This window comes from Pelecanus crispus, chromosome 9 (genome assembly GCF_030463565.1).
Source record: "Pelecanus crispus isolate bPelCri1 chromosome 9, bPelCri1.pri, whole genome shotgun sequence".
NCBI classification, from domain to species: domain Eukaryota; kingdom Metazoa; phylum Chordata; class Aves; order Pelecaniformes; family Pelecanidae; genus Pelecanus; species Pelecanus crispus.
The window spans coordinates 40721049-40734934 of NC_134651.1; the positions used below are offsets into that span (position 1 = coordinate 40721049).

Sequence of the window (13886 nt, forward strand, 5' to 3'; positions counted from 1 at the left end):
TTTCCCCCGCCTTAGTTGATGTCACATCCTGTTCCACAGCCATCCCCTTGCTAGTAGCCAGCCCTACCAATTCCTTTTTTTTTTTTTTTCCCAATCCCTGTCGTCTCCCCATCACACACACCCCTCCCCCCCCCTTTTCAAGGCAAACTTTTGGCAATAGCAGAGATAATCATTTCGTGCTCCGTTGAATTTCTCCTCGCAAATGTCTTTCGATCAAGGGAGCCATTAAAAAAAAAAAAAAAATTGCCAGAGAGCCAGCACCGAGAGCACAGGAGAGAAACTGGGATCCCAATAAATATGCAAAGTGAAGGCTCTGCTAAGCAGATTTCTTGCATTGCTTCCTGGGGGTGCTGAGAGCCGCTCGGAGAATCATTCTGATTTTTTTTTTTTTAAATTGCATTTTGTTGTCTCTTATCTTTTTTTTTTTTTAAATTAAAATAATAATAACAATAAAGGACTGAGGAGGCAGCGAGGCGCTCGGGGATCGGCACAGGGACTCGCCGGGGAGGTGATCTGCATGCAAGGTGCCTAGAACTGGGTGCGAGACATGCAACCGGCAAGCAAGCTCCTGACCCTCTGCTTCCTCATCCTGATGGGCACAGAACTCACTCAAGTAGGTTCCTCTCTTGCTTTTCCCACCGCCCCCCCCTCCTCTCCCTTTTCTCCCCAACGCCATTTTCTATTAAACCTCGAGAGCACAAAAAACTGGAGTAGGAGGCTGCACCTTCGTGCCCCCCCCCGCCCCTGGGCACCCTCCTTTTGCTCAGCCCGCGGTGCAGGTGGACCCTCCCGGGGGGGGGGGGGGAGCAGGTTGGGGGGGCTCAGGAGCCCGGCCCCCAGAGCTGGGGAGAGAAGGGGGCTGCCCTGGCATGCCCCCCCGCCGGGGGGGGGTGTTTTGGGGGGCTCCCCCCACCGGCGGGGAAAGTTGCCGTGTGGGGCGGGGGGGGCAGCGGGCCCCCCGCCGCCGGGTCGGGCTCGGCGAAGTTCGGGGCTGTGCCCGTCCCGGGTCCCCGCAGGGACGCGACTGAGTGCTCGGTGGCGGTCCCTCCTCGTCACCCCCCCAGCTCCTCATGTGGGGGTAGCTTTGCTGATTTTAGGTGACATTTAAATGTCCCTTGATGTTTCCATCTGTGCCAGGCTTGTGGGAGAGAGGAGCATCTTATTTATCTCCCTCTTCCCCCTCCACTTTTTTTTTTTTTTTTTTACTGTATTTTAATCCTTGCCTTTACCGTCCTGGCCCCTGGACTGAGTGAGTAGTGGGGCTGGGGGGAGGAAAGGAGGCACGCAAAAGCCATCTCTTGCAAGTGGAAATAAAACTCCATTTGACTTCTTAAAGATAATTGGGGAGAGGCAGGCAGGGAGGTTGTCTTTCGTTTTTGGTTTGTTTTTTTTTTTTCCCCAGTCACTGAGGAAAGGAAGAAAAGTAATTGCAAGAGGATGCTCTAGATTGTGGGGTTAATTGTGATGCTGCCTGGAAGCAAAAAAGAAAGAAAAAAAAGAAGCTATAAATAGGAAGGGAATGGAGGCTTCTTAGTGTAGGAGCAATTAGCAGCTGGGCTCTCATCCTGGGTGCTTTATGTAGATTACTTTTTTCCTTTCTCCTGCTGACAATGCTCTCTCCTCTCACTGCCCTATTGCTGAAGTTTCAGTAGCTGAAGCCTTTTGGCTTTGCACCCTCAGAGTATTTCTGCTGCCCGCAGGAAGAAATGGCTAAAGTAAGAGCTGCCTTAATTGCGCGGAGCCCTCCAGAGAAGGGAGGAGAAGGTAGTCATTTGAGGGGGAAGCAAAAAAAGCCAAGAGCTGGGTGGATGAGGAGGGGTGGGAAGGAACCAGAGCGGGAAGTGAGTGCCCAGGAGAAGCCCATTGTGTGCGAGAGGATGCACGGGGAGCACGCATGCGCCGCGCTGGACAAAGCAGCCAGCGACCGCCAGCATTGCTCGGGAATCAGCAAAAAGGGGCTCCTCGCTTCGCACCTGGCCCGGCCAAGGGCACGGCCAGCCCGGGGGCACGGCGGCAGCGTGGCGAAGCAGCGTAGTGGGGTTGCCCCTTGCCCCGCTGCCCCTCCGGGCTCCCCTCCTGCCCAGCCCCGGGGAGCGCATCGCGGCCTGGGCACCTGGGTGGTACCCCCTCGGCGGGGGCTGTCACCGTCCCTTATCGGCCTTGTCAGCCCCCATCCCTCTGCATTGGTGGTTTGTGGTTTTTTTTTTTCTCAAGGACACGGAGTTATCACCTCTTGTGCCAAGGATGCCGCTGCGCTTGGCTACTTTTTCCTTTTCTTGTTTTCTGTTGTGAATGCAGCACTCCAACTTTTTGCCCAACTTTAAATCGGGGTGGGGATGGGGAATGGAAGCGGCTCTGAACTGTGAGGCTGAGCGGTGCTGGCTGATTTTGGCAGAGTTACCTCCCGGCCCGGCCCTGCCCGCTGGCGGGAGGCTGGAAGCCCCTGCGAAAGCCCCGGCTTTGCTGAGCTGCCTTCACCTGGGGCTGGTTGCCGGTTTGCAGCGTCTACCTGGGCTTTGCTGCCTGCAGGTAGCCGAGTCCTGGCAGGCCCCGCGCGCCGGCCATGCAGAGCTCTCCCGCCAGCGTGCCTGCTGACTCGCTTGGCACTGCAGAGCCCTTTCAGAGTTTTAGCATCTCCTTTCTGTAGCACAGCTGCCAGATGCAATCCCCAAATATGCCTTTCAGCCCAGGCACCGCCCAGCTCAGTCTCTTCCACGTTTCAGTGCCGGATTCACATCTCCATCACGTGTGGAGTCTCTCCCATCCCCTACAGAGATCCTGTGCCGAGGGAGGAGGGATCGAGGTTCAGGGGAGAGAGGTTGCTGATTTAGGCAGCTTTCCGTGAGAATGCAGAAGCTACTGCTGTCCCCTCCTCTCCCTCCCTGCAGTGACATTGTCAGGCCAGCACACAAGAAGGGAAGAAATGGGGCGAGGGACGGCTGTTAAACGGGGCTGGAGGGGGTGAGCACATGGCTGTCCTTCCAGCTGGGCGCTAGGAAAGCTCTGCTCGTGGAGGGGAGGGAGTTGTCTTCAAGGTATTGGTACTGCAGCATCCTCTGATGGTCCCCCCGGGTGGGAGGAAGGGTGCCCGTGCCCGGCTGGGAGCACACGGGTGATGCACACGCTGCGGGCTGCACCCCCAGGTTTGGTAGGGGCTTTGAGACCTGCCTGAGGTGGATGGTAGCTTTACCTGTGTGAAACAAGGGGAGAGCTGCCCCTACGTGCCCCCCAACATCCCAGTCCTTTGCAGGAGCCCCTGCCTGCCCCTCGATCCCTCACATGTGCCCGGGGGGGGCTGTGGGAGCGCCGGCCCCAGAGCGAGACCCGCACGAGGCTCTGGGATTTCTTCTAGGTGCCGAAGGTCTCCTAATTTGTTTTGCACCTTGTCTTGGCTCTCCACAGGTCAGCAATCAAAACCTGAAATGACAAATGTTTCGGCTGAGTCGAATGGGCTGGCTTCAGGGCGCAGTGGCTGGGTACGGGTGCTGGGCAGCGGGGGCAGAGCTGCTGCTCTGGGCACCCTGGGGTGCAGCACCCTCGCTCTGGCTGGGCGTGCAGCTCTGGGCAGAGGGCTTCCCAGACAGAGCACATGGCTTTTTCTCCTTGTCTTCTTCTCGGTGAGACCCAGGGCGGCTGTCCTGGGGGCCATGAAGGAGCAGAGCCAGCTTACGCTCTCTAAGGATCTGCTTGTCACGTGCAGAAAGATGGTGCTGCCAAAAGGGCAGAGGATCTGGGCTGCTGTAGTAAAGCCAGGAGTATCGGCAGAGGGGGTTCAGGATGCCATCTGCTTGTCTGTCTGTCTGTCTGACCCGTCACTTTGTCACGCCTCATGCTTGCTGGTGAGCTGCTGGGATATTACCAGTGAAAACCTCTTTGCATTCCTCAAAGTTTCGCAGGTGCAGAGCAGGGCAGCCGGCGCTCTGACATCCACTTACCCGGTAATCAGTGAAACCACACAGGAAGAAATACCTTCCTGGAGCAGGCAGTTATTAAACATTTAGGGCTTCTGCAAGAAAAAAACTAAACAGAAGACCCCAATGATTTTTGCCATTGATTTTCCTAAAAACACATCAGTTTGGGGGCTGTGTTCGGCGGGGGGGGGGGGGGGGGGGAGCTGCCAGGGTTGCACGCTACCCTCCCCAAAGCTGCCTGTGCCCCAGCAGCACCCAGTCCGGCCGTGCTGGCTCCCCTCCATCCATGGGGATCTTCCCAGTGCCCCCAGTTTGGTGGCTGGGCTCTTCCCTCCCGTCAGGGAGACACATGGAAACCAGGAGGATTAAGCTGCAAATCTGCAGCCTGTAACAGGAGGCAGCTGCCTCATCTCATAAACCAATTTGTGTCTCATTTCACTAACTTCAGCTTTAACCAATAAAAAAGAAAGGTAATTTTCAGCCCTGGGTCCTATTTATTACTCAAGTTATCGTTCCTTGTAATCAGTATTAGCATCACCGCGTAAAGTAATACAAAACTAATTACTATCTGAGTGAATTAGATAGATGAAGGCTGTAGACTGCGTTGACGGTGGAAGAAGCTAATTCTCAGGTTATGAGTGATAAGCGTTGGCTTTGCTCTGCTGCGATGAAGCTGTGAACAAAAGGGAACAAGGCAGGGACAGGGACACCCAAGGAGCGTCCTTCTGGGGCTTGGTGCCGGTGGGTGCCTTGGCCAGGCTCTTTGGGAGACCCGGGCAGGCAGGGGCATACCTGAGAGGTTGAGTCAGTCAAGAAGTTCCCCAAAAAGGGGAAGATGCACTTGGGGAAACTGAGGCGTGGAGCCTGAGACGTGTCTTAGCACCAGCAAGTCCTGCTTGTGGGGGAAGAGCACCTCAAAAATCCTGATTTTTTTTCCTTCTTTTGTAGACTGTAGCCATTGCTTGCCACTGCCCTCCCAGAGCTGAGCCCAGGAGCCCTGGTCGCAGCCTCCGGGCCAGCTTTGTCCTGGGTTTTGGCCCTCGGAAGCTTTCTCCCTGTTCAGGACCCAGGTCCTGGCTCCCAGCCTCCCTCCCCACCCCAGCTGGGAGGCAGCATTCAAAACCAGCCCAAATGCGAAAGATCTCCTGGAAAGGTAGCAGCGGGGTGATAGCAGGAGTCAGCCCTTGGTCCAGGAGCACGCAGCAGCGAGCAACCCTGGAGCAGTGCCGCGTTTTCTAGCAAGCGATGCGCAGAACAAGTTTTCCGTGTAAAGGCGCTTTCTGACTGGAGGCGTGCAACTGACCCAGGGAAATATGCCCAAAAAAATCATCATCCCTAAGCAAAACATCCGAGTAACGGGAACCCACTGACGCGCCCGCAAAACCGGCGCTGACTTTAATGGGCTCTGATCTCGCCCCGAGGCTCTGACATGTGTTGGCACTCGCTGTTAGAGCATGAGTTTAATGTCAAGAGCAGCTTTAGCTAAACACAGATTTAGCAAAGTGAAGACCTGCAAAGGGGATTATTCTGTTCCAGCGTAACATAAGGAGCGTGTTCTTTCTGCTGCAGCGTTTCTACTCGCCGGCCGCGCGGATATCAAAAGGAAAGGTTGCAGAGCGTTTGGTGCGCGGAAGGAGTGGTCCCGGTGTCCATAGCTGGGGGTTAACTTTCCAGAGCACGTTGGGCTGCCTCATCCCGAAATGTGGCCGCTCCTGGAGCCAAGCTCAGCCCCAGGCACAGGCACTTTCATACAAAGTCCCACCGGGAGCTGGCAGCGATCTGCAGTGTTGTGGTCACTGTTTCCAAAGCACTTTGGGGTCTTTAATTGCCATTTTCTTTCCTTCCTTCGCTTTCCCTGTCTGTCCATCCATACCTTCCCCGGGAGGGGAGGAGATTGCTCTGCATTGGTACAGTGCCAAGGTGACAGGGTCCGCTTCCAGGACTGAGGCTTGTGTGAGTGATGGGTAGTGACAAAAAACAGGGAAAAAAAGCAAGGGCATTTGGAAGTCAGACCCAAAAAATCAGGGAAACCTGATTTATTGCTGTGGCAGTCGCGACCTGCCGAGGGACAGAGGCCCCACGGCAAATGCAACAGAAGATTGCCCCATGCTCCAAAGGTGATGGGGGTACAAAATGTTTGTTCCTTAATGAGGAGGAACTTGCCCACGTTGCCTCCCAGGGCAGGTGGGCTGCCTCTCCTGTCTGGCACTGTTCACAGCCCTCCCGCTGCCCGCAGGCTGCTGCGGAGGGATTTCGGATACCTCCTGCCACAAGCTCAGGCCATGGGGAGTGTGAGGGAAGAGGGTGAACGTTTAGTGAGTTGAGAGAGGGATGCGAAACGTCATCATCGTCGTTCACTCAGGAGCAGAGGCCAGGGCTCTGCCCCCCGTAACCCCGTGGTGGCAGGCGGGAAGCAGAGGGGCACAGTGACCGCCCAGCGCAGTGCTGGGGTGGGCTGGGAGCCCTGGCCTGAGCCTGCCGAGCAGGTAGGGCTGGGCTGTACCCGCAGCTCCTTACCCTCAGCCTTGAGCCCCGCTGCAGGGACCCCCACGCAGAGCTGCTCGGCGTCCCCACGGCCTTCGGCCGCCCCACGTGCTGCGCAGTGCCAGGGAGCACGGCACCTCGCGCTGGTTCTCGGGGTGCTGTCCCATCCGTGCGTGACGGATGTGGTCCTTTCCACCCTCGCCTGCCTCCCTGCAGTCCACGCTCCTTTGCAAGTGCAGCAGCACGTGGCAGTGTGGCAGCAATAGGGACTCTGGCAGCCCGGCATCCGTCAGGGCTCCAGGAGGGATGCAAAGAGTCAGCGGAGGCAGAGAGTCCTCCAAGGGGCTGGTTCAGAGCCCCTCCATCAGCTACAGGAGGGAGCTTTGGAGAACCATCATTTAGTCCAAGTATCTAAAGGGGATCCCTGAAGTTACATAGCAAGGTCCTTCTGGAAAGGACAAGACCTTTCCTGCAGCCCCTGGCCAGAGGGCACGGCACATCTCGTGGGTCTCCGGCGCAGAGAGGAGGAGTCGGAAAGAGCTGGAGTATGGGCTGTCCCACGCAGCACAGAGCAATCCCAGGGCAGGCCTGAGTGCCCTGCCAAATTACCGAGCCCTGTGCTCCCAGGACAGGAGCTGGCAGCCCTGGGAAGGTGCCGGGGGCACTGCCCTCCATTGAGCAACCAGCTCAGCTGGACATATCCTCCTCGCTGGAGACTTCAGGTGTTCGCTGAGATGCCTCCTGCATTTACTGAGCCAGCTGGGAGCACCAGCAAGATTTGAGGCTGGTAAAATACAGGGGTGTGGATTTTAAAGCAGATCCCACTGTCTCACTGTGCATTAAATAGGAGTTCTCTGACTGTGCTCTACAGACACCAACTTCACGTACGCTTGGGAGCAAGAGAAACTTCAGCACCTCTTCTCTGAACCAGCCAGGAGAGGGAGACAATGACCGCCGTGTCCTGCACACACACACACACACACACACACTGGCCTGTTTGCAAACCTTGACCCTTGTAGGGCTCGTTTAGGCAGACAGTCACATTTTGCATTATCACTTCCCAGCAGCGGAATTTTCCACGAAGTAGCTCTTTTGGAAGACCCTGTTCTTTGCTTTTATCATTCCTGCTCTTTCTCTGCTCAGAATATATGCATGCAAATATGATCTTTTGTTCCCTACCCGTTCATCTTTTCCTGCTGTCTACTCTCTGCTTGCAGCAGGAGAGGCACCAAGAGGGCAGCTCTGCACCCCCTGCTCGTGTGGGGAGGGCGGCTGTGGTGAGCACATCAGGACAAGAAAAAGTCAGTGATACCATGGTTGGGTTTTTTTTTTTTTCCCCCAAGGCAATGCCCCGTGCAAAAAAAACCCCAAAGTGATCAGGAGAAACGTGAACTCAACCAGTTCAGCAAAACTGGTGCTGAACGGATTTCTGCAGACGTTGCAATGGAAAAGTCGCTCTTTTAAGGACAGATTCCACTTTGCTCGGGAAAGGCCCATCAGTGAATGCTATCAGCTCAAAAAGTCATCTGACTCTCCTCCTTCTCGATTTCACTAGCGTTTCTTCTGGTTTGCTGTAGCGTAAGTAACAGCAATGTCAGGTCTCTCACATCAAGTTCATGTCCCTACTGGTTTTTTGCTGTCTGTGTTTCATTTTGTTGCCATGCTGGGCTTCTAAAAGCAGGGAAATCATTAGGGTAGGGAAGAGGTTTCCATGTTTGCACATCACCTCCTTCAGAGATGACAGAGGACATTTTCCTGCTTGATGCCCACGACCAAGCACAGCACGAGGTGACCGGCAGCATCTCATTGCACAGCAGCAACCACCGCCTCTTCCCTCTGAATAACCTTCATCCCGAAAAAAGGGGAAACAGCAGCATTTCTGGGAGCCTCTTTCTTGTCAGGTCTCCGCTTTGGACCCGCCGACGTGGGCTCAGGTTGCGTGGCCGTGCCGCGGGCAGCCTGACGGTGTTGGGGAAGGGCTGTGGCTCTCTGCCAGCGCGGGTTATACCCTACGGGCTCAGGGCCATCCTGCTCCCAGCACAGGTCATTAATGCATTAAATCACTGAACTTCCTGAAAAGGTGTGGAAGAACAGCCGATCTCTTGATGTCCCTACCTTAACTCCCTTTATCTTACCAGCAAAGAAAAAACTCCCCCCCCAAAAACACTGCTTTTGGCTATTTCATAAACACTGGAAGCAAGAGAAAGAAAGAAAACCAGCTGGCTTTCTCTCTCCCCCGTTATTACACGCACAGCCCCTCTTTCAGCTGATGTAAAGGGTTTTGCTCCGGGGAAGTGGGGCAGCGCTGCTGACTGCCGCTGCCGGAGCACGGCCCAGCCCGCCTGCATGCCCCCTCTGTGCCGGCTGCTGGGAAAAGATTCCCGGTAATGGGCCCCCTCCTTAGCAGGGACTTGTGGCTGCTGCTCCTCTCTCTGTGCCTCGCTGTCCCCGGCTGCAGAAGCTTTAATCATTGCAAAGCACTTGAAGGGCATACGAATGAAATCACCTGTGTGCCGTGGTAGAAAATGAGTCTTTCTTTAGTTCAGGTGGAATCCAGAGCAAGGCAAAGGAGTGCTTGTTACCCTGCTGAATGCCATTTTAAATAATAAAGTATCCGTAGGCCTAATTCCCTTTGTATGTGTTTGGAGTAGACAAATATAAGGGATAAACTTTACTTACAAACTCAGTTTCAAAATGAACGTGAGGATGATTTAAGTGTAGCACTCAAGTCTTTTATATGGTATGAAATCAGATAAGCAATCAGGGTCTCTGCTACTACAGCGCTGAGCACAGCATAAGCACCTGTTAGAGCAGAACAAGCTGAACTGGAACAGAGCAGGGAGCTGTGATTTATTCTAAAAGATGAAAGCCATCCGAGGCTTTTGCCTAATGAACCTGTTCCTACAACCGCAGCCTGAAACACCTCCTTGGTGCTGACCGCCTCAGGCACGAGGCTGCACGACCTGAGGGCAGTTTTGCCGTGGAAAGGATGCCTGGGCTGGGTGAAGCTGATTTCAGGGGGTGGAAGTAGTTTAGCTGCTTTGGGAGCCCTAAGCAGGACAGCCATTCAGAGGGCAGGAGTGTTTTCTCATTGATTTTAGCAGCAGGTTGACCTGTCAGCTGGCTGACTTACTCAGATCAGAGCTCGTCTGGCCTGGGCAGGGGGAAAGGGCAGGGGTGACGGTGTCTGAGGGTGCTGGGAAGTGAGGGAAGGGAATGGCATTTCAGCTGCTGCAGCCTGTGACATGCACCAGCTGCTGCCTCCCAGCTGCCAGCGTCTGATTCTGCTGCCGTGTTGTCGGAGCGACAGGATCCGACCTGGCGTCAGCACTCATACTCTAACTCATCTCTTTTTCTCCACCTGGTGGACTTGCTAAATGTGCTTTCATTTCAGTGCTTTACAGAAACTCCCCAGCGCTCTCTGCAGAAACAGCTCCACTTGGCCATCGCTGGTCCCCGCTCCCTTTTTGCCCAGACCAGCAGTGCTGGGGTGTGCTGGGATGATCCCACGCCAAGGGCCAGGTCCCCAGCTAGGGGCAAGGTCCCGTTAAGGTGTGACAAGCCAGCTCGGCAGCGACTGCGTTTCAGCGCACAGCTCCCTGCTTCCTTGGCTGGGGCTTGCTCCGCACGCCGGCCTGGATGCTGTAGGGCAAGGAAGTACTGGTGGGTCAAGGCCTTGGGGCACCCCTCAGCACCCTCTCAGCTGTAGCCCAGACAGCTCTTGGGGAGGTGGCTGTGAGACCCACGCCCCACGCGGCTCTGGAGGTGGCAGGTTTGGGGCTGGGCTGATCAGACTCCAGTAGGAATGTGGTGGCTCCTGCGGGCCGGCCAGGCTGGGGTGGTGGGGCCATGGGACAGCGCAGGGTCTCCTGGAGCAGGGAGGCTGAGGCCGGTGCTACACCAGCGGAGCGAGGGTTGTCACTTCTATCCTCTGGAGAGGGCCAGGGGATTAATTTCATAATTTGCTTTGCACGGCGTGTTTAAAGATTCTCTTGGGGAAGGATGTGCAAGGAACTGCAGATCTCTGTTGGTCGGAGACTTTGGTTCTGAAGTCACCAGGACAGTTCTGCAAACGCCTTCAGGAAACCTGAGTTGCGAACAAGCTCCGTCTCGTTGCAGACTCCATGCCAGGCCCGTACAGGCAGGCTGTGTGCTGTTTGCAGCGTAACAGCCCGTGGGGTTCCTCAGCAGGGTTTGCCTCAGAGCCACACCAGGCACAGAAAGGCAAGAGTTTTCTTCAGACTCTGTGGTGGGGTGTTCTGGCACTGTCTGACACTGGCCCACCTTTCCTGGCCATGCAGTTCTGTCTGCTGGGAATGGGGCGAGAGCAGCGTTGGGGCAGGAATGGGGCAAGAGCGTGGCTGCCAGCGTTGGGGCAAGAGCAGGGCTGCCGACTCGAGGGCAGGCAGAGTTGCCGGGGCATTTTGATTTAGCTGGAGTGTATTGGGTCCTGCGTGCTGATGGAGGGCTGAGGTTGCAGAGTGTGGTGAGGGGGCAAGCAGGGGTGTGGGGAATCCTCTGATGGCTCAACAGCCCGGGAAGACCACAGGCTCGGGGACCACCAGGTGCCCCTCCTGGGTCCCCCACCTCGTGGGTTTGCACCGGAGCGGCGCAGCCCCGGCGTGCACGGCAGCAGGGACTGCTGCTCCCCACCGCCCTCGCTGGCAGCACCTCCCCCTTTTGCCTCCTGGAGAAGCTGCGTCTCCGGTACGGCGCTGCTTCGCCGCGTCCCCCTCCGGCCGGGCGCCCACCGACCGGCCCCGGCCCCGCTCCCGGCCCCGCTCCCGCACCGCGCCCGCACCGCGCCGGCAGGGGGCGCCGCAGTGCCGCGCCGCAGCGGGGGAGCCGCCCCCGCGCCCCCCCCGCCCCGGCCCCTCTTCTCCTCCCTCCCCAAATCTCTTCCACCTCCCTCCCCAAATCTCTTCCACCTCCCTCCCCAAATCTTTTTCCCCACCACCACCCCAAATTTTTCCATCTCCCCAAATCTTTTTCCCTGTCCCCAAATCTTTTTCCCTTTCCCCGAATCTTTTTTTCCCTTTCCCCAATTTTTCCCCCCTCTTCCCAAATCTTTTCCCCTCTCTCCCCAAACCCTTCTCTCCCTTCCCCAAGCCTTTCCGCCTCTCCCCAAGTCCTTTTCCCCCCTCCCCAACTCTTTTCTCCTCTCCTTCCCTCCGCTCCCCCTTCCCCCCCCCAAAAAAAAAAAAAAATTCCCTCCCCCAAATCTCTCCTCCCCTCCCCAAATCCCTTCTCCCCTCCCTCTCCCTCACTCCCCTCTGCCTCCCACCCGCCCTCCGCAGTCGCTCCGGCTGGCTGGGCGCTCCGCGGCGCTCCCGCCCCCCCCCGCCCCTCCCTCCCGCCCCGGTCCCGTCCCGCCTCCTGCAGCCGGTGGCTCCGCTCCGCTCCGGCTGGGGCGCGCCCGGCGGCGGCGGGCGCAGGGAGGCAGCCCCGCTCCGGCACCGGCGACCGGCACCGGCGACCGGCACCGGCAGCACCATCGCCAGCGCCGGGCAGGGCCGCGGCGGGGCGGCGGCGGAGGATGGGCCGGCGGCGAGCGGCGGCGGCGGCCGGGCGGCTGGCGCAGCCCGTCCCCAGCGGCATGGAGCCCGGCGCCGGTGCAGAATGAAGGGTGCCTGCCGCCCCCCCCCGCAGACATGTCTGTGCCTTTACTCAAGATTGGAGTGGTCCTCAGCACCATGGCCATGATCACCAACTGGATGTCGCAGACGCTGCCCTCCCTCGTGGGGCTCAACACCACCAAACTCACGGCGGCCACGGGCGGCACCTTGGACCGCAGCACGGGAGTAAGTGCGGGGGACGGGGCGGGGGGGCCCGGCTGCCCGGGGCGTCCCTGCCTCCCGGGGCGGCTGTGCCCCGCCGCCCGCCCCGCTCCCTCCTCGCCTGGCTCTGCCCCGGGCTGCAAATCCCGCCTTGCCTGGTCGCCCCCCCCCCCCCCCCCCCCGTAGCCCCGGGACCCCCCCCCGCCGGCCGTCTGGGTCCCTCCCTCCCGCCGCCGGCCCTGCGGGAGCCCCCCCGGCTGCAGGGAGCAGCGCCCCGGGGAGAGGCGGGGGTGATGGGGGGGGGCATCGCTTGCAAAGTGCCCCCCCGGGGCCGTGCAGGTGCGGGGAGCGGGGTCGGGGCGGTGCGGGGCCGAGGGGGGGTGGCAGGAGACGGGGGACTGGGGTGGCGGTGCGGGGAGCACCTCTTCTCCTCCTCCTCCTCCTCCTGCTCTCGGGTTTGGCCATCCCTAGCCCTGGGCTTGGGGGGGGGGGTGACCCAGGTGGTGTCCCCCCCCACTCCGTGCCTTCACCCCCAGGGTTGCAGAGTTTCCCCCGTCGCCGCTTTGCTGTCGCTGGGTGAAGCAGCTTGGGACAGCAGGTGCGGGTCCCGCAAAATCTCATTCGCTTCCCTGCTTTTAATCGGTGGCCGTTAATGGGATGGAAAATGCGGTGGAGAAGTTGCGGTATATTTTGGTCGTGCCGTACGTTTCCCGTCCCTCTTTTGCTGGAGGGCTGGTACGGTGCCTGGTCTTGCCACTTTGGAAATGGCTGAGGAAAAACAATCCTTCTGTCTGTCTGTCTGTCTGCCCTTAGCAGGGAAAAATGGGCACCTTTCGCCTCCAGGCTGCATGCTTGTGCCTTGTGAAAGAGCTAACGTATTACAGCCTTGCTCTTTCGAGGCGAGTATTTCATGGAGTGGTTCTGCTGATTGTGAATGAAATGGGATTTTTTTTTTTTCCCCATGTTACCAGGGATCATGAGACCCAGTTATTATTTTTTTTTCCCCCAGTTGTTTTAGCTAGAGAATCAAATTGTTTGTCGGTCTGTCTCTCGGCGCGTGTCTGTCAACATGGGTTATTTGCAAGGTTATTTGTAATGTATTGCAATAGTAGAAAGAACATTTCCCTTCTGCTTGGCAAAACGGTGGTACCTTCAAAGTGATCAGAGGCTGAATTGTGATTAAATAATGTATTTTGCAAAGTACTGTGAGATCAAAGGAAAATTAAGATCAGAGGGGCTTGGAGAGCACAGGGGGCACGAGGGGGGCTGGGGAACTTGCTGTGTTTGTGGCTGGGCTCCCTTTCTGCGGTGTGTCCTGGAAGCTCAGACGGAGGCACTGATTCCTCCGGACCGCATCCCTCCTTTGCTGGCACGCTTCGCAGGGCACGGCACCGGGCTTCCACTGCCCGGGACCCGCAGACCATTTGCAGGGAAATGGTTGTCTGGTGAACCTCCTCATTCCCATGAGAGTCTGGCAGAGGAGCGGGGAAACGTAACTCCCGGAGTCCGTTTACTCAGGAGAGCTGATTTTCCTGCTGCCGGATCGGGGAGAGCTCTGCAGAGGCACATTGATCGCTGCTCAGCCCTCAGCCAGGACACCGTATCCTCACTGGCAGCTCGGGCACATCCTTCTCTCGGTGTCGAGGAGAAGTCGAGTGCTTTGTAACAGCAGCCGGGCAGCGGGTTCCCCACCCCGCTGCGCTCGGTGCCTTAC

General features: G+C 57.7%; 1 protein-coding gene across 3 annotated transcripts in view; it reads left to right on the forward strand.

The window, feature by feature from the left end:
- The first annotated feature begins 547 nt into the window (after positions 1–547).
- Positions 548–13886, forward strand: part of OLFM1 (olfactomedin 1) — a 33581-nt gene continuing 20242 nt past the window's right edge. Inside the window, exons 1-2 of one of the 3 annotated variants that reach the window (XM_075716469.1) lie at positions 12047–12160; positions 13643–13654. In XM_075716469.1, the coding sequence (XP_075572584.1) occupies positions 12047–12160; positions 13643–13654 (126 nt within the window). Of the gene's footprint in view, positions 614–12046; positions 12197–13642; positions 13655–13886 lie in introns of those variants that run through there. The other 2 variants (XM_075716470.1, XM_075716468.1) reach the window with 2 other exon arrangements.